General features: G+C 40.4%; 1 protein-coding gene across 1 annotated transcript in view; it reads left to right on the forward strand.

Moving 5' to 3' along the window:
- Window positions 1–27,449, forward strand: part of ARID5B (AT-rich interaction domain 5B) — a 209,976-nt gene that overhangs the window by 147,805 nt on the left and 34,722 nt on the right. The window contains exons 6-7 of the mRNA XM_007958972.1: window positions 19,240–19,352; window positions 26,010–26,214. Coding sequence (XP_007957163.1) covers window positions 19,240–19,352; window positions 26,010–26,214 — 318 coding nt within the window. The remainder of the gene's footprint in view (window positions 1–19,239; window positions 19,353–26,009; window positions 26,215–27,449) is intronic.

Genomic DNA, 27,449 nt, shown 5'->3' on the forward strand with positions numbered 1-27,449 from the left:
TATTGGAATTTAAATTTAATCTGTACGTTATAGATTTGCCCAGATTTCCATCTACAGGCACTTTTTTTTTTTTTTTTTTTTTAAAGGAAGCCTTACAGAGATGGGGCTGCTTACAAAATAATTCTCACCAGGCAATCTGCCATCTTCCCTTGGGAACTTTCTTTTCTCTTTGGTGTTGCTGATATTTTTTTTCCTGTGGAAGGCTGCTCCAGGAGTACTGGGGTCCCTGTGCCTTTGAGGGTGTCTTGGCGAGCCTGGTCAGATCTGTGGGTGTTCACAGACAGGACAGGTTTGGGTTTAGCAACTCATGCTGGACAGTGGCTGGGTCTCAGAGTGACATGATAGGCATGAAGATGTGCGTGTTCATTTCTTCCTCTTGTTGATGGTGCTTGTGATTAAGAGAAGATGTTCCAGACAGGTAGGTGGGACCACCACGGACAGCCACTTCACCCTCCCCAGAGATTTTTTTCTCAAGCAGGAGCGGCTGTTTAACAAAGGTTTGGTGAACTCTTAAGTACCAGACACTGCTTTCAGAATGTGATTTTATTGAACACCCACCATGAAAATGTTACAGTAACCAAGACAAATAGAGTTTTTTTAGTCTGGTAAAGGAAAGAGACATGCAAACAGATGGTTTTAATACAGAGTGATAGGGGCTGGGATAGAAGCAGACCCAGCCACTCCTCAGCAGGAAGGTTGAGCAATCTACTTCCGTAGAGATACCACCTCGGAAACCCAAGGAGGGGTCGCTATGAGTCAGATCTGACTCTACGGCAGTGAGGTTTTTGTTTTTTGTTTTTTGTTTTTAAACCAAGGTTGCTCACCTGACTGAGATGAAGGAAATTAGGGAAACTATTTAGAGGAGTTGGAGACCCTGGGTGGTACAGTTAGCTTGGCTGCTATCTTAAAGGTTGAGGGTTCCAGTTCATCCAGAGAGACCTTGGAAAAGAGGCCTGGTGATCTACTTCCAAAAAACATTAGCCATTGAAAACCCTACAGAGCACCGCCCTACTCTGACACACATAGGGTCACCATGAGTCAGGGATGACTTGCTGGCAGCCGATTTAGTTTTGGTTTGGTTTATTTAGAGGAGTAGGGGCAAACAAAAACAAGAAACAAACTTACTGCCGGGGAGTTGGATCCGACTCATAGCGACCCCTCTGTGGGTTTCTGAGGTGATATCAGTACGGAAATAGAATGCCCAACCTTCCTTCCGAGGAGTGGCTGGTGGGTTTGAACCGCCAGCCTTCTGGTTAGCAGTCAAATGCCTTAGGCAGTATGCCACCAGAGCTCCATTTGTTTTGTTTTGTTTTGTTTTTTATTCAGAGGCGTTGGGGTAGGAGGGACAAAAGTTGAAAAGGGAAGGGTATTGCAGCAGAGGGGGCCTAGAAACAAAGGCACCCAGGTGCGAAATGTGAAACATGGTGGAAGGTAACAGTGGCCTCTAAGGCACTTGACTGCTAACCAGAAGGCTGGCAGTTCAAACCCACCAGCCATTGCTCGGAAGGAAGGTTGGACAATCTACTTCCGTAGTGATACTGCCTCGGACACCCAAGGAGGGGTCGCTCTGAGTCAAGTCCGACTCGAGGGCACATAACAACAACCTTAGCAAGGTAGGCTGCAGTCCTTCTTCTAGCCGCCAGAGGTCCTGAATTCCCAAAGCCTTTCCTCACCCTGAGAAGGGCGCCTTGCCTTTGCAGCCCAGCCTAACAAAAGCGAGCAGGTGGCAGGCGTTGATGCCAAATGCCGGAGTGCTGCCCTGATGACTTTGCAAGCATTTTCCCCTCAGTCCCTCGCAGTTGGGTCTGAGCAAACAGCTGGGAGTGTGGCGCACAGAAGTGCTGCCAGAGTGACCCGTGGTCTGAGCGCTCCAAGTGAGCTTTTTCAGTTGTATGTTTTGGCGTTTGAACACAGTGGGAATGTCCTTGTCAGCTCTCATTGACTTTATTAATTGCAGTTCCTTGGAAAGTGTTTTTCGATAACGTGGTCTTGGGGATGACAGTGCTCGCTCTGCAGAGACCCAAGTGGAGGTATTTAGGGCCCATTCAAAAGCCATCTGTTACCAAAGCTTTGCTGCTGAGCTCACGGGCCAACAGAAACAAGAGTCTATTGCAGCCCTGCAGCTAGCTGTGTGACTTTGGGCAAGATGCAAGCTCACTGGGCCTCCCTGTTCTCATGTGTAGAATGAAAATTTGGACTAGATATTGTCTAAGCCTCCTGTGAGAGCAGTGGTGGCAGTTCAGTTATAGAATTCTTGCCTTCCAGGAGGGATTCCCGAGTTCCATGCCCTGCCTGTGTACCTCACGTGCAGGTACCACCCCTCTGTCTGCAGAGGCTTGCTGTTGCTATGATGCTGAACAGGTAGATATCAGTGGAGCTTCCAGTTTAAAACAGACTAGGAAGAAAGGCCTGATGATCTACTTCCAAAACTCAGCCAGTGATACTACTGTCAACCACTGGAAGAGGATCTTTGTAGGAGGTCCTGGATAGACAGGGGGAACAATGTGGAACAAAACTCAAAATCATTTGGGAAAAAAAAAAAAAAAAGTGGGGAACAGGTTTACTGGCCCGATGGAGCCTGGTGGAACCACTGAGACTATGGCCCCTAGCTGTCCTTCAAGTCTAGAATTGAACACACACCTGTAGCTTCCAGCCAAGCAGTAGACAGGCATACTAGTTGATCATTTATCTGAGGTAGATACACTCCTTGGAGAGGAGATGTTGCATTGTGCTAAATTGTGGTCAATGTCATGAGACAAAGTGTATGTGATCTGCTGTATGGAAAGTGTATTTGCTCTGTAAATTTTCACCCAAATTACAATAAAAATAAAAATTTAATTAAAAAAAAAAAAAAAAACCTCAGCCAGTGAAAACATTGTGGGTCACAATGGACCAGTGGCACAGGGCCCAGCAGCATTTATTCTGTTCTGCATGGGGCCCCATGAATCAGTTGCTGCCTCAAACAGCTAAGAACAACACAGCAAGTTTTCCTCTAAGCTCTGGAATTCCATCATTCTGTAAATTGCTCAAAAGGAGACTCCACTGGCATCGCATCTGTGGATGCACCAACTTCGTTCGAACAGCGGCCTTTAGCTCAAATTCATTGAAAAGCCACTTTCTACAATTCATGTCTTAATCATGTATTGTATTTAAGGCTCTTGTTTTAGGGGACTTTCTACACAAGCCTTCGAATCTGGATTTAATTTTTTTTAAGATACAAAGGAAATTATTAAACATCTGAATTTTCCTAGAACATATAGCTCAGTGGATCAAAAACCCAAAACCAAACTCACTGCCGTCAAGTCGGATGCAACTCACAGTGGAAACCTTGGGTTTCCGAGGTGGTATCCTACAGAAGTAGATTGCCCAGTCTTCCTTCCGAGGAGCGGCTGGTGGGTTTGAACCACCAGCCGTCTAGTTAGCAGTCAAGTACCTTAGGTAGTTAGCCACCAAAGTTCGCAGTGGATCAAGCAATCCATATTATTAATAATGTCACAAGAGCCTGTCACCTAACAGCTCTGTATTATGTTCCAGGCCCCACCCCACCCCCACCCCCACTTCCCTGAGCCCGAGGCTGTGGTTAATGATGTCAAAAGAATGTCTTAAAATTGACCTTCTGTTGATTCCAAAGACTCAGAGCCCTCCCATGGTTAGAGTCCTGGGCGAAGAGTCAAATTCTAAATTTAATTCCAGCTTCTATGAACATCTTAGTTCCTAACTTCCTCAACATTTAGCAGTGTTTCAGTTTTCCCATCTGCAAAATAGGCATAAGATGCCTTACTCCACAGAAATATTTGCGAGCAGCTTTGTTGTACAAAAGGATTGGCATTATATTGGGACAGAATATTATTTTTCATTTCATAATAGGAGTTGAACAAAAGCCCTTTGAGAACAAACCTTGTGTAAACACACTGTGCTTAAACGCTGACGAATTTCAGAGGTTAGCAAATACCAAGTACCCCCCACCCCTTCTTTATTATTTTTTAAAGCTAAACAAGGCTAACTAGGGAATTCATTTTGGAATAAAAAGACATAAAAGAAAGGGTATTTTAACTTGCACAATAGTACAAAGAAGAACAAGAATCATCATGTTTTGCTAAAGAGCTCACAGCTGTTTAATTTTATAATAAAATTACTTGAAGAACTTTGCTAATTCAAAGACAAAACCAAACAACTGTTGTTGCAAAACTGAGCTTCCACATATGATGTGATGAGAGTAGGGAAGCCAAGTTGAGGCTAATCTGCCCCTAAAATCATGTTAAAAGTACAGAATATTTTTATTCATGCTGGTCGCAGGAGTAGCTTTTATTTAAGTACAAGCGGCATAAGAGAGAGAAATGACACATTTATGGGTCATAAGATGAAAAATAGTTTGTGTTCTTATGTACTTGGTCCTGTTTTCTCCCTTATTTCCCTCAGCTTTTTCTTAAGTCTGTTTTAATACCAGGCTTGTTTGCTTTTTAGGGATGGGTCTGTTAGGCAGGAAATTGCCTAAAGGAAGTACAACAAAAATTTTAAATGGTGTTTTTAAGAGATAAATAAAAAATTATATAGCAGACTGTGAAATTTGGAGTTCAGAATTTTACAAAGTTTTATTCTTAGAGGATATGGATAAATTCTATACCTACTTTGGTTCTGTAAATTCTAATCTTCCATATGTTGGCTATTGTCAGAAACAAATAAACTATTCCTTATTTTTTAACTTTTTCTTTAAAGTGTTTTTTCTTCCATATTAGGGAATTATTCAGACGTCTTTCCTTGGTTCCTATAATTCCAAACCAGTTGGAACATCAGTCTATTTTTGGTTATGAAGGAACTTTCAACAGTGGGCATGATATTTTTTAAGGTTCTAAATCTCATAAAAATCAATTTGCCACATATATAACAGTTATGGTTGTAAATATAGTGCAGTGACTGTATTGCAGAAAGACAGTTTTAATTTCCATATTACAAGGCTCTCCTCTCCTCCACCCCACACAACCAGTTCATCTCCACATAGGAGGGCTGCTTAATGTAAATTCTGAAACATTTAAAACACATAAGGTTTTGATTTCTGGCTGTTTCTGTCGAGGATGAATGTCCTTACCTGCATTTGATTAACGTGTCTTGTTATTTTCTGGGGTTGTATGGTGTCCCACCACATTTCATAGATTCACCACAAGAGGGCAACGAAGAGTTTGCTTTCGGCTAACAAAGCTAGAAATGGTTCTTAATATCAGTTAAGTGTTTTAACTCACTAAGGATTTATTTCCCCGCCTTCCCGTTGCCACACATGCAGCCTCTGAGTTTCCACTGACAGCGAATAATAATCCAAATAAAGTTCTTCTGAGGGAAAATATAGACAGACTGGTGCTTTTGCCCAAATAAGGATCCCTTTTGTGGAGACCCCATGTGTTAGATAACCATCAACTGACAGTTGGTCATGAGTTAATAATGCTGGATGCTGAAATATGCATACCATGTGGTATAAATGAGCTTGGAGGACAAAGACAAATACTGCTATAGTTAGATACCAGCAACATACAAGAGGTGTGCACACTGCTTCTCTGGATATGAGTTGAACCTGCCAAATAATTTCATTAAAAATTATTTTAAGTATTATACAGTAGAATATAGGCTATCCATTGCACATTTTGTTGATGTTGCAGAGATTTTAGTTTTAATCTCTCTGCTTTACTGCTTTAAATGCTATAACAACTCTTGCCTTCTAGGGAGAAGAGAAAAAAAAAACCTAAGCTTATTTCCACTGCCACCATTACTGTTCTTTTGTTTTTACAAGGGGGGGGGGCGCTAGAAAGGCCCCATAAAAGAATCTAGGTGGGTGTGTAGCCCTTTAGGCGGTATGTTGTGTTTGGAGGACTGTTAACATCTAGTTGTGTTTTTGGGTTGCTGCTGCCACAAAAATCAAAAGGTGATGGGGTGGAGGGAAATTGACTTTGGTTTCAGCTGCTGTGACCAGTTATTTGGGAGGACATGGATCCAGCTAGGCTTTGGGCAGCCATCTTTTCAGACTTATGCCCCATGGTCTTTTTTGATTTTACTCCACTCCCTTGTCCCCAAGGAGCTCTGGTAGCATAGTGTCTAAGGTACTTGACTGCCAACCAGAAGGCTGGTGTTTCAAACCCATCGGCCACTCCTCTGAAGGAAGATGGGGCAATCTACTTCCGTACTGATACTGCCTTGGAAACGCAAGGAGGGGTTGCTTTGAGTTGGGTCCGACTCGACGGCAAATCACAACAACAACAACCCTTATCCCGGGAGTTCAAACCTTTTCGTTTTGTCAACTTTTCTGGTTTACTGGAGTGCCTGTCATCAACGAATCTCACGTTCTTTTGCATAAAACTTTGGACTCTGTGCAGGCTGACAAAGTCAGTTAGGCCATATCTATACCTTTTAGCCTGATTGGATGCTATTTCTCTACTTAGTTTCAGATGAAATCTCTAGAAAGGAAAACACAATCAGAACATGAACTTATTCAACAATTTGCGGTTAAGAAAACTTCCATCTTCAACTAGCCAAAATCACTCAAGTTCCATTTTCTCTTAGTCAGTTTGCACTGGATAAGGAAAACAGCTTACATTTTACCCAACTCATGTTGGCAGCAGGAGAGAATAATTAGTGAAATAAATAATTAGACAGACTCCCTCCCCCCCCGTCTGTTGCCAAGGCTTAACATTTGCTTTGACATCTTAGTTAAGAAAGTTAATGAAATAACATCTTCATCAGGGTCATTTAGTAGCCTTGAGTAAAACATTATCAAATTTGAGTTCACAGGGGCGAGCTCAGCTTTGGCAAAATCTTCAGATACTAATGTCTATACATGACTATCACCCATAAACCAAAAAACCAAACCCACTGCCATCGAGTTGGGTTTCCGAGGCTGTAAATCTTTGTGGAAGTAGATTGCCTCATCGTCTCCTGTGGAGCATCTTGTGGATTTGAACCGCTGACCTTCTGTTTAGCAAGCTAAAATCCTAAATTGCATTGAAACTTAGAATTGTGATTTTTGCTGATTATTCTAGTTGCAGATGTTAATCTAGTTCTGTCCATTCTTTAAAACATATTTCCAAGGACACATCTACAATGATATCATTGAATTATTGACTGTTAAACCAGCCTCATCCAAGAGAAATGTAATGTGAGCCACAAATAATTTAAAATTTTCTAGTAACCACATTTTATAAAATAAAAAGAAACAGGTGGGATTAATTTTAATAATATGCTTTATTTAATCCAGTATATCCAAAATATTATCATTTCAATATGTAATCAATATAAAAAAGTTATTAATGACATTTGTTATTTTCTTTTCTCTTTTTTGTACTACATCTTCGAAATCCACTTCAGTGCATTTGCAAAGGACTAGGCACTTTTCAAGTTTTCAATAACCACGTGTGGCTAGTTGTGCCTATTAGAGCAGCTCTAACAGCCAGAACTCTTTTATCTTACACTAAAAGCAATGAGAAGAGGTTCTAACCTCTTTCTTGTGTTCTTTATATTCAATGTAAGATTTAGGTTAGTTAGGGTTTCTGATGGTCTTCTGTTGTTTTCGCCATGGGACAAGTTACTCTCATTCCTATGAGCTGAGCACGCTAGCTTGCCCTGTTGTTGTTGACTGCCATTGAGTCAGCACCCAATTCCTAGTGACCCTATGCACAATGAAATCAGACCATTGTGATCCACAGGGTTTTTATTGGCTGTTTTTCCGAAGTTGATCATCAGGCCTTTCCTGCTAGTCCATCTGAATCTGGAAGCTCCACTGAAAACCGTTTAGCATCATAGCAATAGACAAGCCTCCATGACAGACCAATGGGCTGCCCCCGCGGTGTGTTGGCTGTGAATTGCACCCAGACATCCCACATGGAGGAGCTCTGGTAGCATAGTGCCTAAGGCACTTGACTGCTAACCAGAAGCCTGGCAGTTCAAACCCACCAGCCACTCCTTGGAAGGAAGGTTGGGCAATCTACTTCCGTAGTGATACCACTTCGGAAACCCATGGAGGGGTCGCTATGAGTCGGGTCCAACTCGATGGCACATAACAACAACGACAAACAACAATCCCACGTGGAAGCCAAGAATTCTACCATGCAATCGCCACAGCCCTCCCGGATTATAAGCCATCTGTCCTTAGTGTATCACCAGGTATAGGGATCTTTTCCTGTCTCTCTCCAGACCCCTTTCTCCTCTCATTTTGTACATCACTCCACTAGGCTCCAACACACACTCTTCTTAGAATCTGTGAGGTCCTTGGCGCCGCAGAAAGGTTTTTTAATCATTTTCCAGTATTGCAGCTTGTGTATAGCCTCAGACAAATGAAGTGGGACCACTAAGGTACTTCGTCAGAGATGGCACTGGTACTCATAAATAAGGGAAGGCTGAGAGGGAATTATCTGAGCAAAGAAGAGTGTTTCAGAGACCGAGAGTCATCATACTTTTACTTCTAAATAGGAACTAACCTACTTTTTAAATTGTTGTTTTGGAAAGGTGGAAAACAGAAAGAGTGAAAAATGCCCTTTCCGTACAAATTTCTTTGGGGATCTTTTTTTTTTAAAGAAAATGGAAGCCTATTATTTGGTGACCTTTTACTTTTTTTCTTATGTGTTTGTGTTTTAAAAACTAAAATGTTAAAACATCTCTTATGACATATTTGTCCAAGCCTGTAATAAGTTACATATCTCCATGTTCATCCACATTCTCTCTCTCTCTCTCACGCGTGCATGCACGTGCATGCATACACACACACACACACACACACACACAAATGTCTTTTACTTATTTCCAAGCAAGGAATGTTTTCTTTAGAGATGTAACAAATCAATTATCCTCAATGTTGAAAATGGAATATCTCATTTCCAAACCTGGAGAAATGGTTGAACAAGAATGTTCCATTTATATATGGGCTTAAAAACTGTTCAGATATTTACTGTTCATTCCTTGCAAGGCTAGTCAATACAAAATGTAGCTTTCATGTCTATGCTGTCATGTTCAATAGTAACACCACAGAAGTATCAATCATAGACTAGAATGAGTGAGCTTATTGATTGTAACAAAGGAAGAGAAAGACAGAAATTAAGTATCTGTGTTTAAGAGGTTCTGTCTTTAAAAACTCTTCAGAAATTGTGGAAATGAAATTGTGGAAATGAAATTGTCCTTAAAAGCTTTTCCAGAGTGGATCCTTACACAGCCTATGGGGAAGATAGGGAAGGAAAAAAAAAAAAAGACAATTATCTTAAACTAATACTCTCTTCTTACTATTTAGTTCCTTACTACCCATTGCTGTTGAGTCAGTTTCAACTCAGGGCTACCATATGTAGGTCAAAGTAGAACTGCAGTCCATAGGGTTTTTGGAGGCTGTAATCATATGGAAGCAGTTTGTCAGGTTGTTCTTACATGTGCCTTTGAGTGGATTCAAACGACTAGCCTTTCGGGTCGTAGCCTAGTGCAAACCATTTGCATCTCCCAGGGACCTAGTGCCATACTGTTATTGTTGTTGTTGTTATGTGCTGTTGAGTCGGAACCAACTCATAGCAACCCCTCCTTGGGTTCGACTCATAGCAACCCCTCCTTGGGTTTGCGAGGCAGTATCACTACAGAAGTAGATTGCCCCATCTTCCTTCCGAGGAGTGGCTGGTGGGTTTGAACCGCCAGCCTTCTGGTTAGCAGTCAAGTGCCTTAGTCACTACGCTACCAGAGCTCCCTGGTGCCGTACTAAGGAACACTAAATATGCGAATATTGAATAGGTACAAACAAACAAACAAAAACCCAGAAACATGAGAGTGATTTCTAAATAAATAAACAGACATTCCTAAGTCCTTAGAAAAAGTATATAGTGTGGCATTGAAACATACTTACTCTAATTGTGTGCAGTTTTTCCTCAGTGTCTAGAAAGATCTTCTCCACTGAGAGAGATGAGCCTTGGGCCTGGTGCCTGGAAATGGTTTGTGAATAGCTGGCATCTGGGGAGATGAACAGTAGGAGAAAGAAGTAGCCAGGTAGATGTTAAAGTGAAAGTTTAAACTACTGTGGCGTATTTAGAGGCCCCTTGTGGTGTTGCTGAGTTTGTAACTTTGTAATGAAGCTCTACAGCTTGGGGAGAAGATTGGGCTCTTTATGTTGGTACCTCGATATGCTGCCGCTCTTACCTAAGGATCAAGCCAAGTCCCCTCAGGCTTTTACTCTGCCCTGATGTCTCTTTACAGCATATTTGGGATTCTGTGGGAAAGAAATCTTTCCATAGGCTCCTGATTCACAGGAAATTCTAGACCATGCATGGTCCATGGCATGGTGTATAGACCCCATTACTCAAAGAAGAATAAGTTAGGCAAAATAGCTGTGAACCTTTACAGATTCTGAAATCAACCAGTTGCCATTGAGTAGATAGATTCCAACTCATGGAGACGACATGTTCAACAGAACGAAGGCCTGGTGCTGCACCATTTCACAGTCATTGGTGTGCTCAAGTCCATAGTGGCGGCTGCTGAATTTGGAATGCCTTCCTCTTCTGGTACTATGTTGAACAATGTTCTGTTGTGATCCATAGGGTTTTCCTTGGCTTATTTTCAGAAGTAGCTCCTTCCTCCTAGTCTGTCTTAGTCCGAAAGCTCCACTGAAACTTGTCCACCATGAGTGACCCTGCTGCTTTTTGAAATACTGGTATCATAGCTTCTAGCATTATAGCAACACACAGGCCACCACAGTAAGACAAACTGACAGATGGGTGGTGGTTACAGATCCTGAAAGGAGCCTTTAACTGAGAATGATTTCTGTTAGAGGGTGCTGTGGATAACCAAAAAGTGAGAGTAAAGGTGGAAGGACTGACATGTACTTCAATCTCCTTTTCTATTTCCAAAATTTTTCCCTTAGAGAGTCAATCCTCTGAAAACCCAGAATTTACGCGCCCCCCCACTTTACAGCTACATTCAGCTCCCGGAATTTCTTTATTCTTCGAATGGTGGCAAAAAGCATCTAAAGTCCCTTTGTTATTTGCTGTGTCCTTCTAGACAAACCCATGACAGGCTTTCTGGACATTTTTCTATGTTCCCTTGGAATTTACTACATGACTTCAGAACTATAGGTAGATAACATTTGGTCATTTAAATTTCTCTTCCCACTCAAGACACAGAAGGGAAATAAAGATAGGTATCTGCCTATCACTGCTGGTAAAACTTGACTCTACAAGAGATTTGCTTGTCTTTTAGTGACAAGAACTCATGGAGTCACATGCTTTAGGACCAGTTAGCAATACAGATGAGCTAGCAAGTCTTGTTCCATTTATGGGTTGGAGGAAGGGGAGAAATCAAATAATCTGTGTTTTTAAGTGTTTCTGAGAAATGAAGACCTCCAGGGCAGAGAGAGAGAAGGCAGATCAGGAAATAGCTATGCAAATCACATGCCTATGAAATTACTAAAACTTTGATCAGGGGCATTAACAATTGCTCCAGCATTCACAAGAGTGAAACAGAGAGTGAGTTAGACCGGGCATGTTTTGGAAGGGATTACAAGAGTGTTTACTTACATGGTTTGTTGAGCAGTCAATGAAGTCCATGGCTGTTTTGGACTTAAACTGCCCGAGTGGGTCAGGTATGACAAAGCCAGTAATACATTCCACTCTTATTAGTGACTCTTGGGGATCTCAGTGATTTTGACAAAGAGCCAAAGTGACTGAACCTCATAAATCCAGCTTCATTTTTTTTTCACCCTCTTTCTAACAACACAACTGCTTGTCTTTCCACAGTGGGTGAAAGGGGGACCTGGGTTCTGTGAGGGTGTAGTTCACTGGAAATCCTACATTGTAGTTTGTGGGCAGCGTAGGAGTATGGCTGAACTTGGTCAAACTTGGAAACCCAAAGCCCAGGTCTTTCCCCAGCCTTTACCTCCAGTGTGTGTGGGGTGATAATTTCCCCAAAGCACAGCCATTTGTTGTTGTCCAGGGCCCTGTGGTCTCTGTGGCACTTAGAGTTAGGACATCTAGGGCTGGCTCTCGAGTCTGGGCTCATCTTTTTAATGCCTTTATTAAAAAAAGAAAAAAAAAATTACTTTTAGAAGGGAACCATCAGAACAATTACAAAATAACATTCTCATGGCATTGTTTTTCGTGCCTGTTGCTTGAAATTCTTCATGTAAATTAGAATATTCCATAAGATTGAGTTGTGCTTGTTCATGGCCCTGTGTGTTTGTAGCTCAGACAATACAATTGCTTCTCAAACATTTCTGCTGGGTGTGGGAGACTATTTATAGGAAAACAGAATAAAAGCAAACTTGGGTATTCTGAAATCTTTATGTGATTAGCACTTTGTGAATTCACAAAAGAGTCAGACATTCAAAGGACGTTGTGTACCTCTGAGGACTGTTGTGTGGTATAGTTAGTATACAGAATGTGATTGTGAACGTGAAATGAAAGTCTGAGAGAATCATTTAGGAATTTTTAAGTTAAAAATGTTGGCTTAAAATAAAAGTACATGCACAATGAGGGAGGGGGGAGATGTTGGCTTTAACTTAAAGCTAAAATGAGGACCGAGGGCTTCTTTCTGCTTAACACACGACTCCCCCCAAGTATGACTGAAATTCTGTAAGAGATTGTCTGTGAAATGCCTTTCTTTTATGACACTCGTAAATATCAGGAGTGGCTTTGATCATGCCTTCTGCCTTTCTTGGTTTCTAAATCTTTTGCTCATACCTTAATAACTTTAAAAACATTCATCCTATTTTTGTTGTAGTGAAAGAGGAAGTTTCTAAATAGTCAAAAGGGAAACAGTGAAAATAGAACACAGTAAATGATAACTAAATTAGGGTGGTTTTTTTTTTTTTCCAGAAAAAGCAATGCTCCGTGCTGAAACTTGCCAAAGTATTTTGAGATTATTGTCTGTAAAGAACATGTATCAGAGCATTGAGATCCTCAGAGGAAAGGCATTCCAGAAATGCAAAGTATTATCAGTACACATACTATACATAGAACAATGTTTGTCGGTTCCTAATACTTCCATCCATGGAGCTTTGTTTTCTGGCTCATGATTAAAACACACACACACACACATGCACATACACACAACTTGCAAATCAAATGAGTTAATGCTCTGTCGACTTCCTTTAGACATTGACCCCTAGTGTCAAACTCTGAAAAATTATGCCTAGTTTTCCATTCCCCTGATTCCCGTCCCCACCAGCAAGCAACTCCTATCTCTGGGTAGAAGCTCACAAAAGATTTCTCTAGAGAATATGTAGCTGTGTTGGCAACAAAACCTTCTCTGAGAAATGGGAAGAAGGAGTTGTTAACTGATGAGTCAATCCGGCTTTTATAGCAGTTTATCTCCGTGGTATTTCCAAGAGCATAAATGTTATTAAAAAAAAGAGACGGTCATGACAGGAAGAACTCAGTAGAAAAAAAACAGGAATGTTTAAGCCAAAAGCAATTTACTTTGCCAGTAACTGGTTACATTTCCTTTGTTTTATTATTATTATTGCAAGAGTTGGGGTTGAGATGAAAGGTTCCCACACCTGCCCTGTCCTGCCACATTACTTGTCTGAGCCCACAGTGAAATAAATACATAGACTAAGATCAGCAACTCTAAGCTTCTAGAACCTTATAAAAATGTTTTGTTATATTGTCAAGAAAATAAAGAAACTATAAAAAAACTCAAAAACCAAACTCACTACCATCAAGTCAATTCTGACTCATAGTGACCCCCATAGGGTTTCCAAGACTGTAAATCTTTGTGAAAGCAGACTGTCTCGTCTATCTTATGCAGAGTGGCTGGTCGGTTTGAACCACAGACCTTTTTGTTAGCAGCCAAATGCCTTAACCACTGCATAACCAGAGATCCTTTAAAGAGACCATGTTGTTGTTGTTGTTGTTGTTATGTGCCATTGAGTCGGGCCTGACTCATAGCGACCCCTCCTTGGGTTTCCAAGGCAGTATCACTACGGAAGTAGATTGCCCAACCTTTCTTCCGAGGAGTGGCTGGTGGGTTTGAACCGCCAGCCTTCTGGTTGGCAGTCAAGTGCCTTAGGCACTATGCTACTAGAGCTCCTAAGAGACTATGTAATTCATTAATATTTGAGTGTTTTACCAAAAAAGAAAAACAACAAAATAAAACATGGTGGGTGGCGGAGGGTGGGGGGGTTGGTTTAGATGCCAAACTAGCCCAGAACACTGAGAGGTAACTTGATTCTTTGGGGGATTAACACATATAGAAATAGTGGTGATGTCATAAAGGTGAGTGCAGGTTTTCCCCGCTATCCAAAAGCAGAATGCTCCTGTTAAACCAAACTCCCATAAACAGAAATGGGATAAAGCTAAGAAGCATTAAGCATTCATTTCCACTGGAGAAAATTTTGGGTGTTCCCAAACCCGAAAAATAATCTACAAATAGCACGTAAAGCCTAAAGGAACACTAAAATATAGTGTTCCGGACACAGTGCAAAGCTGTGGATGTTTGATACTGTGATGCTGAGTGTAGCTCCCAGGGAAGGGGCTTGGCTTTGCCACCATCTCTGCTCGGGGTGCATGCTGCCTCTAAAGGCTCACTGTAAAGCAAATGCTGAACGGTAGTTTCTCTTTTCACCTTTTTTCATAAAAGCAAAACTCCTCTTCGGATTTTCTTCAGTTAGTAAAAATGAGTATTTAGGTCCAAACCCAAACCCACTGCTATCAAGTTGATTCCAACTCATAGCGACTCCTATATGGTTTCCAAGTTATAAACCTTTACAGAAATAGATTACCACATCTTTCTCCCATAAAGTAGCTGGTGGTTGAACTGACCAGGTTAGTAGCCAAATGCCTTACCCCATGCACCACCAGAACTCCTGAGGTACTTAGGGAGGTCTCTCGTGAAAGCAAAGTGAGGCAAAGTGAACTTTCTAAAAGTGAGGGATACCAGTACTTGTTACACCTTTTAGGCAGAAAAGACAATGGCCCACTGTGACAGGGTAACATTCGCATCTCTGGGACTGTAACCACTGGGTTTCTAAGTTTTATAGGAATTCAGTGCCTTAAGGGGAAGTCTTGCCACCTACTGCTGATACAGGACTAATGTGGACCTTGCTCATTGTCAAGCCATTGTGATGCTACTTGCTGCCAGCAGTGTTTGCAGTGCCCTCCCATGTGCTATTTGAGTGTCCTTTTCTTTGGAGAAAGCTCCCTGTTAATGCCAAGTTAATAATATAAATGCCTCATCAGAAGCAGAGTGAGTGTATGTGTCTCTGTCTGTTAGAGAGAAGTTGCTTAAAGTAGGAGCTATTATTTTATTAAGGGAATTAGATGAAACCCAATTGCTTGGTTGGAATCGTTCTACTGATAACCGGTTACACGACCTGAGATGAGTGATTTAGTCTCTCAGTTTCCTGGTCTGTAAAATGGGGATAATAATAGTACCTTCCTCATTGGCTTCTTGTGAATTTTAAATGAGTTATTTAATTTAATAAGCAGGTAAAGTGCTTATTAAATAAGAACAGTGACTGGCACATAGAAAGTAATCAGTGTTAGCTATTGTTATTACCTATTATTAATATTCATGTATAGTATTGAACATTTGTCCAAAGAACATTTGGTAGACTCTATATGATGAACCAAGCCAGTATGAGGCAGGAGATTATAGACATAGGTAAAAGTTAAGTGTACAATTACTGCTTTGTTATCATTTATCTATTTTTTAGGTAGAACTGTCTGGAAACAGCTATGAGATCAGTAGGTATACTGCTGGCCCTCAGCATGGCTTGGCTGGTGGAGATCAGTCTCCCTTAAACCACTGGACCTGGTCTAATTCTGTTGTTGTTGTGGTTATGTGCCATCGAGTCGGCCCCGACTCATAGCGACTCCTCCTTGGGTTTCCAAGGCGGTATCACTACTGAAGTAGATTGCCCAACCTTCCTTCTGAGGAGTGCTGGTGGGTTTGAACCACGAGTGGCTGGGGGTTTGAACTGCCAGCTTTCTGGTTAACAGTCAAGTGCCTTAGGCACTATGCTACCAGAGCTCCCGGTCTAATTCTAGAGTCTTAGAATTTTGGTTTTGTCAGTAGGTATGTAGCTTTCAAGAAAAGGTCAGATATATGTGGAATTGTCTCTTATATAAAAGAATTAAAGGCCAGACCTCCTACCCTGACTCCATTCTACCCCTAAGGATGACCACCATACAGACATTTGTTTTCATTCATCCACCTAGGAAATGATTTGATTTCTTTACTCTGGAGGGGGAAAAATGGCTTCAAGGCCAGTAGTATTATTACCAGGAGCCAGCCCCTCAATCTCAAAGCTTTACCCTGGGGTCTTAAGTATCTAAAAGTTCTATAATTATATTGTGAAGGTATTATAGAGACTCCTACATGCTTGCAACCCCTGGAACATTGAACATTTGTCCTTTAGGGCATTGGGACATTGCACATGGGACTAGAGTATGGCCCTACCAAAAAAACAGACACAATGGCTTAACATTGAGTCCAGAGCCAAAAGCCTTACTTCTTTAGTTTCTATTCTTCTTACAAACTTAAGTCACTGGCTTATGCTCCCAGAGTTTAAGAATAAATAGCAAAGGTGAATGCTGTTTGACAAATATCCACTGTGATAAGAATACCATGTGGTGAGGTTGGCAGGCCCAGCTCGTGAGGAAAGGAAGGATGAGTACATAGGCATCTTTATTTCCATTAATTTGTTCATTCAACAAATACATGTTATGTAACACTGCCTCCTGTGTGTTGTGCTGAAACAAATGGGAAATAAGTCTGACATGGTCCTGGACTTAAGGACTTTCTAGTCTGGTATGATGATAAGCCATAGAACACAATTATAGTAAAGGGAATAAAGTGATATACTCAAAGGAAAGGGACAGAAAAAAAAGCCTTAAGGGGAGATAACAGAGGTACTTGAGCAGCTGGTGGGATTTACCTAACCATACCTGAAATACCAGTGTACTTGCCTTATTACGATCAAATGGCTTTTTTCTTGATCAAATCCCATTTAGGGTTTAAGTTGTGTTCTAAATTTGTAATTCTCAGAATCTGCTGGGAAGGACATGTGTTCTCTGGGCTCTGAAAACAGCTCAAAGAATGGAGAAAATAGATATGATTTGGGGATGAGTAATTGTCAGTTTCTGGAACCTTTGCCTTCTTTTTAAGACAGTATGCTCCATACAAGTCCCCTCTCTCTGAAAGGGCTTTTAGATTTGAATGCTTTTCATGTTTAAATGTTTTTCGCCAAAACGTTAGGAAAGGAAGATCAGAGTAACCAGTCTTAGAACAGAGGCTCTATTGTTTTGTTCCTTTTCACGAAATGCCTCCAACCTGCTCCAATCTCTGTTTGTTTCTGTCAGCGTTCTGCTCGACTATTATTTTGATAAGGGACATGAAAGTACATCCTTCCCTCACAGTCATTAAAGTCTTAGCACTTGGGTCAGTTGTGGAAACACTTCTGTGCTACCCCAAGTCTTCTAGACAACATAGTCCACGCCCTGGCTCCAGGCTGTGTCAGATTCATGGAACATGGCATCACGTTCTGACAGGGGAGCAAGAGGTCAGAAGCCACAAAACAAGCCGGATGAAATCACCAGCCCCGTGAAGGGAGGTGGAGAGAGCAGAGCCCTCCCTGCCAGTCTGGCAACTCCAGCAAAGTCCTCAGCTCTCATCCCACACACTCTCGGTGCTAGTCACTGCTGTGTGTTTACATGAGTAATGGAGCTGCGGGGGGAAGGGAGTTGTAAGCTGCGCGCTCAGCCTCACAGCTCGCATTTGGAGGAAAGCTGACATCCACACCAAGTCGAGACTTCTAGGGATGTACTGGTGGAGCAGTCACATGCTGGCGTGTTCGTGAGCACAGGCATCAGTCAGGCAGATGTTTGTCGACTGGAATGGGTAATCGCAACTTTCTTTTCACTTTTGTTCGTGAGCTTGTTTACCTTTGATCATTCCCCACTGGCTTTCTGAGATGTTCTTTCTGACAAATGTTTTGGGATCTGGGAGGAGAGCGGTTTAGGGAGGAAAAACCTGAGCCCAAAACCCGCTTTTGAAACTTTGGCCTTTAATGGCAAAGGCAGCTCTGCTTTCTCGGGCTTTGTCAACAGCCAAACTCTTAGCCACAGAAAAAAAGCAAATGAGTGGAATTCGTTTGTAAAATTAGCACAATGTACAGTGTCCTGAAAGCACTGGTTAACTGCATGACATAAGTAAGATTAACAACAACTAAGAGCGTTTGTGTTGTTCAGATTTGGCATTGTCATAAATAGACCTTAAAGGAATAATAATAATAAAAAAAATGTGGCTGCTTTGAAAGATTTGAAATAATTTGTTTGGGGTGTAATTTATTAGTGTGAGATTGTTCAAGGGCTGGTTAGTTAGCTGGTTTGTTTTAGTTTTGCTTGACTTCGGTGACTGATGAAGTTAAATATGAAAGTTAATGTCGGATAGTCAGAACGCAGTAAACAACAGCCTCCCCCCCGTGTGTGTGTGTGTGTGTGTGTGTGGACCTTAGAGGGAATCAAATTCAGTATCAAGGATGAAATATAACTTTAATTTGTTACCTTATCTACAGCTTTTGAGAAACGTAAACCCCTTCAGTATCAGACTTACCCCAGTGTGATCTTTGGAAAGTATTTTAAATAGTCTTCAAGATTTTCATAAACAAATATATGAAAAAAGAAAAGAAAGCATGCTGGTTTAAATGTATCTGCCAGATTTGTTAAGATTTGAAACATGCTGGTTGCAGTATTATTAGTAAATACATATGATAATATTTTTCAGATTGTTATCATGAGTGCCTCTCTGAATAGCTATCTTATCTACCTATCTCTAGCATAATTTGATGCCTGCAGACACTTTCGAAGTGAGATGTTTTCAAACGTTACATTACTATGATACCGTAATGGGCTGGCATATCACTTAGGTTTCTGAAAACAGAATACAAAACAAAAAACAAAGAATAATCTCGGAGGCTGGTTCAGAGCTGTCTTTCAATCCAACATGTTTCTTTACCTTTTCTCTACCATCATTCTTTAGAACTAAGAGCTTCATTTTACTTATATTAATTAGACATGTTGAACTGTAATGGATGAGCTTTGGGAAACATGTACAGAACTGTATCATCTACAAAGATGCAGACTTCGGGGAGAGAAGCATAAAATGAGCGTTGGCTGCCATGAATGTATGTGTACCTTTCGCCACACAATTAGGGGAACCACCTGAGTATGAATGCTCAGTCTTTAAAAAGGAACCTCATGCAAATAAAATGTATATAAGTTGTTCTCCGTTTGTTTTCAGCGCCAAATCTTAAAGGCCGACCACGCAAAAAGAAATCATGTCCGCAGAGAAGAGACTCATTCAGTGGCATTAAGGATCCCAACAACAATTCTGATGGCAAAGCCGTTGCCAAGGTACAGTCATTCATTCCATGGCATTCATTTTACTACATCTTCTAATTTTTTTCCTCTTTCTCTTTATCTCTCTGCTCTGTGTCTTAGTGGAAGTTTTCAATGCAGACTCTGACTTTGGTATTCTGAGCTTTTGAAGCTGTCTGCTCTGTCTGTTCCTGCCACCTCCCCTCCCCCTGTGTGTGTGGAGGGGGGTGTGTGGGGTGGTGTAGGCATTTTGATTAGTCAACAGAAAGACTTCCCACCTCCCAGCTTGGCCTGTTGGGTAAAGGACAGATGATTAAGCGCCCACGTCATTGAGGTTGAGATTTTATAGTAGGTGACACAATGACATAGTTTACTTTGCTCATATCAAAAATAGACCAGCTGAACCATCTTCTTTCTGAGTGTATTCATGTAAGTATGTTTCAGAGATTATCAGAGGATGAAATTACAAATGATTATAATGAACCTTTTTGCTTATTTTTTTCCCCCCAGAGGTACCTCTTACTTACATTAGAGTGAAATTAAAGTGTTTTATAGATATATATTATATATTTACATATATATATGCATACACCCATGTGTATTTGTATGTTTTTAAAGAACTCTGTTAATATAGAATAGAAGTGCAAATTCTGGTCTATTTTTTCAAGGCCTCCTCTTTTGCCTAAACATTCTTTGGAATCTTGAAAGTGCATGCCTGAAATATTTAGCACCAGGAAAGGTGAAGTGCCATTTTTTAATTTTTAGACTTATCTTTTTTATTTTTGTGGGCTTGGGTCAAATTTCCATGGCTGTTTTCTCAGTATTTGCATTTTGGTGTTGTTTCTGTGCCAACAACAGTAATAATTCCTTTAGAACCTAAATTGAAGACCACGTTTCAACTGGCACCATGTTTTCAGATCCAAGGTCTAAACTTCTGAAAATAGAAGCATTTGGAATCTTATACGGAAAAACAAGAATTTCATCATATACTGACAATCTTCTGTGTGTCTCCCATGCACTCATCCCCTCCCAATAATGAAATAAATCCTAGGCATTCACATTCTACAAATCTTATCTTCAAATAGGATTATTTCATCAGGAAGTTTTGAGGACTTGTTGGTTAAGAGATTTTCATCTCTTCCAAGATTTTAAAGAATAAGAAGAGATCAACCAGTAGAAGTATGTATTTTCCATTTTCTGGTTAAAAACAAAATCTGTCTTTGCTTAGAGATATTTTTGTTCTGCTCTTTTAACATTCTGGGAACACATTCACATGGATACCAAGAAAGACATCCTCAGAACAACCTACCTAGGCCTTTGGATTGGTCTTAAAGGATGTCAGCAAGAACAGTGCACCCTGTGATGTGGTTTGCAGATTCCTGCAAGATACTGCAGAATGGAGTAAGAAGGTTTTAGGACCGAAGCATTTGGCCAGGCTTGCACTGCTGATTTCTTGTGTTGGCATCCTGCCCCATATTTTTAGGATGATGTCATGTGTTTATTGAAACATGTTCTGTACCTGAGCCCAGCAGGATGAAGCCCCTTCCCATGTCAATTGAAGTCACTACCAAAATATGCCTCAGGGAGTTTTATGAAACTCATAAAATTAATCTGAACAACAGTACCTCCAAGGTTCGTTCCACGGAATGCAACTCGGGACTCACAAAAGTAAGGCAACAGCAGCCTGCTCTTCAGATGGGCTGTATTTGATGATCACTGACCTTTCCTCCAAAGGAGGAATAAATAGTCAGGCTTGGATATTTTAAGTTACCTCTTTTACCCTACCTCTGCCAGTGCTGCCATTCAGAATCTTTACAAGGAAATGGCTGATTCTTCCATTATGGGTGTTCAGTGGTGAATGGAGTTGAAAGGTGAATGGATGAATGGCATGCTACATTCAGCGTCTGGGGACTGATCTAATTCCCTTGCTCTTCTCGGAGTCTTGGATTATAATCCTGATTTAGTTGCTTCTGGTGTGTCTGGCAAGACTGCTTCACACAGAAAAGAAAGATTGGCAGGTTTGAAGTATGATGAGCTTGACTATTGAGAGACATGTAAAATCCCCACAGAATGAATAAGCCAAGTGTGGGGCCACGAAAGACCAAAAAAAAAAAAAAAAAAAACCAGATCTTTTGTATGAAAGTGGCCTTTTCTCATGTAATGTTATAGTAGAGATTACAAACCTGAGTCCATCCGACCATTTGCTGAATGGAAGCAACATTTTAGGGGAAAGTGAGCAGTTTGACTTTGTGACAAAGATCTATGTGACTGTTTTCTCAGAAATGCCACAAACAACCTTTCTAACTATGGAGATAGACACCTTCCTGCAGCGCCACCCAGAAAAGATCTGAGATTGAAGATCCACTGGGTTTGTTGTGTCCAAGACTGCAAAAAAAAAAAAAAAAAAGTCAAGTTATTTGCCTGCCACCCCCTAAACATTGCACTCTGTCAATGACAACATGGAAACTAGCTTTGTCTGACCCTGTTTTCTAAGGCAGGGAGAATTTGATGGCTTCCCGAGATAGCAAAAGGAACAAGGGGAGGAGACTGTTAGTTCTCTGAAAATGCGTGTCATGAACGTGTCCAGCCCAAGCCTTGCTCTTTGCCTGGAGTCATCATCTAGCAGCAGAACCGGGGCCCAGGCCTGTTCATGGGGTGGACTATACCATAAAAATCATCTTGACCTACGTCTCCAATGAATGGCCTGTACTGGTAGAAGACAAGTCACTTCTCACATCCTGTAAGCATTTCCCAAAGGCCAGAAGTGTATAACAGGTGGCTTATATTCCAAAAGCAACATAAAAAGGGAAACCGTGATGTGCAATATGTTCTTTCATTTAAATCACAAATATACTTTCAATATTTCACAAATGTTATACTTTCAATGTTTTTCAGTATTTTTCATCTCATTTGGTCCTCGAAACTTCCCGCAAGGATTATCCTTCCCATTTTACTGAGAATGAGTGAGGGTCACATAGCAAATTAGTGACCAAATGAAGATTAGAACTCTGGCTTCTTTATTGCTGGTTCAGTACATCTTGACACCTCAGTTGGAGGCTGGATTATTTGTAACTCAATCCCGTGGATGGATATGGTTAATATTGAATAGGTGGTGGTTCATTGAAAATGTTAAATGTGAAGTGTGCAGTTAGCACTTCTTCAGTCCCCTTGCAGCACTGTTCTGCAGAAACCCCAAAGCACTTAAAGTGAACTCACTTAAAGTGAGTTCTCAACAGGTGTGTGGTGTTCAGGGTCAGAAAAACATGACTGTCACCATCAAAAAGTCCAGCTCTCTCAAGATCACAGGAAGACTAGCTTCTGTTTCCATTGACACCTGTACTATAATAATTCAGTAGATTTGTGGAAACAGTTCTTCTAAAATGTTGAGAATGTTTTGGATAAATGTGGAAAAATATAGAAAGAAGCTTGTCCTGATCCTACCCATAAACAGAATAATACCTTCAAGAGCTCATCTGTGCCTGAAATGTTACTGAGCTAGTCCAAGAAAAGAAACTACTCCTCACTGCTTACCATGCACCTGGCCTCCCAGGAGTGCATGTTGGGGAAACCAACTAAGGCTCAGAGTTCAGTAGGTGGCAGCCTGGCTTCACCTGGAGCCTTTGCTGTAAAGCAGAGTCTGAATTACTCTTGACAAGGTCTGTGCACCTCCTCTGTGCTTTCCTTCTGTTTCTAGATGTTTCTATGCAGGTGACACAGAAGAGTAAGCAACTAACTGAACACTGAGGAGAAACCTCATACACCCTTACCTGTGGGGCTTTTGACCTAATAATATAGATAATTGCCCCCATTACACCTGAAAATTATTTATGAAAGACTCAGCTAGTTGTATACACAAACCTCAGGCCTACTGGTGTTTGTACAAGAGTTGGGTTTAGAGTGAGGCAGACCTGAGTTCTTAACCTGGAGTTTTGTCGCTCGTGAGCTGTATGGCAAGTTAAATAACCTCGTTGAGCTTCAGTTTCTTTGACTGTAGAATGAGACTAACATACCTCTCTTTTAGGATTAAGGTAGAATATGTAAGGCCCATAGCTGTGTATCTAGCTGCATGTAGGTATTGAATCAGTGTTGTTTTCCACCCCTTTGCTCAATGTCTTAGAGAAAGAATGGTGTTTTTTAAAACTTTGGAAGTTATCTAGTTTTCTCTTTTAGTTCATATTATTTAAATCACATTTTTAAGCTCTAGGCTTTCTAATACCTACATTTAAAATAAGCTTTTTAATTGGAAGTTTTGACTACCAATTTAGTAATTTTATTAAGAGTTTCAGTGAAGTTTATAGTGTTTAAAACCACAAACCCTAGACTTAGAGTACAGATAGTACCAACTTATGACATATTCAAGTTGTAACTCAAGCCACACTTATGACCATGTTTTTTTGTACATTTTACAGATAGTAACACGTACTACATACAATGTTGCAGCATGTAATTTGCTCATGTTATCATTCTCAGATGTTCATTTACATATGATGAAAGATCAGATTTATAAAGATACTCATTATAAAAAGCAATAAACACACACACACACAAAATTGGTAGTCAACTTACATCAGAACTGACTTACAATGGAGTTGTCAGAATGGAACCCTGTCATAAGTCAGAGATTACCTGTGCCTGGGTTCATATCCCAGAGTCAGTATACACTAACTGGATGATCTTGTACATGTTACTCATCCCACTCTCTACCTCACTCAGTCTCATCTCTAAAAGGAGAATAATAACCCATTTCATTAGTATGGTGAGCATGGAATGAGATCATACTTGAAAGATGCTTAGAACAGAGCCTGGCTACACAGTAAATACTCAAAAAAGGCCAGAGGACAGTACAGATTAAAATTAGAGAGATTTTAAGATTTCTAAAAAGCCATTAAATTACAGATTTCATTAGAACTTTAGACCCAACAACCCAAAATCTGACAGTGAAATCTGACAACATCACATTTCACAGGATGTTCCTCTTCATATAATGTTACAAAGCACTAAAGTTTGAAAATATTATAAATAAAAAATCTACGTGGAAGAAGGTTTTAATCCCATTTCTATAGTCCCTTCAAAATTAAAATCTTATCTAGAGGCCCATTTTGATGAGTTGTGCTGGAAGTTTTATTTTTCCGGGACCAGTCTAAAGATATTAAACTAGTGTGTTCATTTGAGAGAATAAGCAATAAAGAAAGCCCTTTCAGAGAATACTTTTCCCTTTAATAAGTAAGCAACATCTTTTATGGTCTCAGTGCTTGGGAAAGAAGATTTGCAGGGAAATAAAAAGAAGGGTCAGAATCTGGAAAGGAAAATGTTGTAGACCGTGGAAGATTTTTATTTGGAACATTTCTCCAGTACTTGCCCTCTTCTCACCCGAAGTTAGATATGGAGATGTAAAGAATATTGGAATGTACACATTCCCCATGGGCACACTTGAACTCAAGGTCTGACCCTTTGTACTTCCCTCTTTTACAATTAAAATAGCTCAGCAACGTAGCGTTATATTTAACAACCATCAAAGGCCTCTTGTAGAACAGGCCAGAGGAGGGAACGTTAGGTTGGCAGCTCGCTGTACCCAGCTCCATGTTTGCCTCTAATGGAGAAGGAAGAATATGTGCCTGTTTACCACTATCTGTTTTCTAATTATGGAACTTTTCCCTAACACTTCTTGGGTTTTCAGCTGACCTCTAGTCTTTCTTCTGGCAAGTTAACATCTCCTATTATATTCTGAGAGTCTCTGGGTAATGCAAACAGTTGAATACTCAGCTGCTACCCAAAAAGTTGGAGGTTCAAGTCCATCCCCACATGCCTGGAAAAAAGGCCTAGAGAGCTACTTCTGAAAAAAACAGTCATTGAAACTCTCGGGAGCACAGTTCTTCTGTGAGATGCATAAGGTCACCATGAGTCGGGGTCACCACATGAGTTAGGGTGGACTCAACAGAACTGACTGAAAAGCGAGACACCTCCATCAAAGTGTGGGATCCTTTGTATTCTACAGAGTATGTTTGGGTATACCCTAGTGTCACAGACAGCTGGAATCTTGCTGCTATTCCTGATGCCACCATCTTCTGGCATTGGCATGCTTATGTTTTTCAAGGTTGCTGCAGAGAGCATCAACAAGATGAGTTTCGTATGGAGGAAGGAAACTTGCCTCTCATTTTGATACAAGGGCCAAATATGGGGCTGTCTGTTAAGAAGGCAGGATTTGTCCAAGGGCATTAACTGATGGTGCCCCTTAGGAAAATAAAGTGATAAAATGGCAGTAGAATGGACCCAACTGGATCAAATATTGTTGGTAGTTTCATATCAGCATAACTGTAGGGACTCTAAAAGAAGGTTGGTGAACAATGGCCTACTGGCCATTTGTTTCTATAAATAAAGTTTTATTGAAACACCATACCCATCTTTTTCCATGTTGTCTGTGACCATTTTCACACTACACCAACAACGTTGAGTAGCTGTGACAGAAACTGTATGGCTTAAAAGCCTGTAATATTTACTGTCTGCCCTTTACAGAGGTTTACCATGCCCTGGCTTAAAAAAATTAGTATTTAGTGATGTCTCTTAAAAGCTGTTATAAAACAGAGTGATTTACTAAGTCAGGCTTCCCATTCAGTGAAAGGGGTCAGTAGAGATGTCTTTGTAAGCACTCTGGGGCTGTCCCTAATTTGATGTGCCATATTTTCTGTTTTTCAGGTAAAATGTGAGGCTAGGTCAGCCTTGAATAAGCCGAAGAATAACCATAATAACTGTAAGAAAGTCTCAAATGAAGAAAAACCAAAGGTTGCCATTGGTGAAGAGTGCAGGGCAGATGAGCAGGCATTCCTTGTGGCACTTTATAAATACATGAAAGAAAGGAAAACACCAATAGAACGAATACCCTATTTAGGTTTTAAACAGAGTAAGTATACTTGTTTTCATTTTTGAAATATTAAAACTGTTCAGAATCTTTGAATTGAAAGAAAAAAAATTTACTCAAGAGATTGTGTTGAAATCCTAATTTGGGGCTGTTGCCCAATGTTTATACTAAATCTAAAAGTCATCCAAACCAGGCATTTTTCCCTGTCTCTTTCCGCTACATTGTTCCCTTCTGGGGCAGTTACAGGGAGATATTTATAGGCTTGAATTCACTGATTATGACTGGAAATAGACATGTTGAAAGTTTCTCATTTTCTGTTTTGTCAATCTTAAGTGCCTCTAACGCCTTTCTTCTGAGATAATAATATGACGTAGCTTTATCAGGCACAGATGTTGCCTGTAAAAAAGATAGCTTTTAAAAGGAGGACATTTAAAGGTGGACAAAACAACCACAAAGAGAAAAATATATTCCCTAAGCCCTAAATATGTTAAAAGATAAAAATCTGGCTTCAGAGGAAGTAAGAAATACACAGATTTCAACTGGGGACCCTGTTTTGAGTTACTTTGACATGTACATTTTAAGTGCCATCGTTTATTTGTAAGTAGAACAGGGGACTCAGAACTGAGCAGAATTCCATACAAAAATAGCAGGAACACAGATCTGCTGCTGATTTTGCAACCAAATATATATTTGCCTCTGTCTGAATTTAGAGGCTCACAAAGCAATGAGCCCCTGGCTTGAAATATTATTTTCTCCAATCCTATCTTCCTAGATTAAAACCATGTGTCATTTTGATGAAGAATGTCAAACCTGTATGTTTTACATAACAATTTACATACCTAATAGCAATTGGCACTGATTGCAACAGAACACTCGCAGCCATTATAAACTTATATAACTACGAATGATTACAATGTTGTCTGAAAACTGGTTGCTTGAAATAGAAGTAAAATTAATGTACTATGAACAGCTTTGTTGCATTATGCATTGATTCAGATTAAATCAAGGCCGAGGCAGAGCTCTTGATAGCTTTGAAATAGTACAAGGTTCAATGAGGCTTTGAGAACGTGTTGTGTCAAACAGCCCTTCTTTTTTATTTAACTATTAATTTCATTTTATTTTTCACTTCCCTTGCTAAGGAATTGCTTGAAGTTGAATATTCTCCCCTTGTAAAAGAATTATATCCATAGCAGCCCCATTCCATGGTATTTGGCACAAACAGGATTGCTAGCAATTTGGCATAGTTGTTTAGCAGCATAAACATATGCAAGCTTTTT

Source organism: Orycteropus afer, unplaced genomic scaffold (genome assembly GCF_000298275.1).
Source record: "Orycteropus afer afer isolate SDZICR_OR568_19922 unplaced genomic scaffold, OryAfe1.0 scaffold00016, whole genome shotgun sequence".
Taxonomy (NCBI): domain Eukaryota; kingdom Metazoa; phylum Chordata; class Mammalia; order Tubulidentata; family Orycteropodidae; genus Orycteropus; species Orycteropus afer.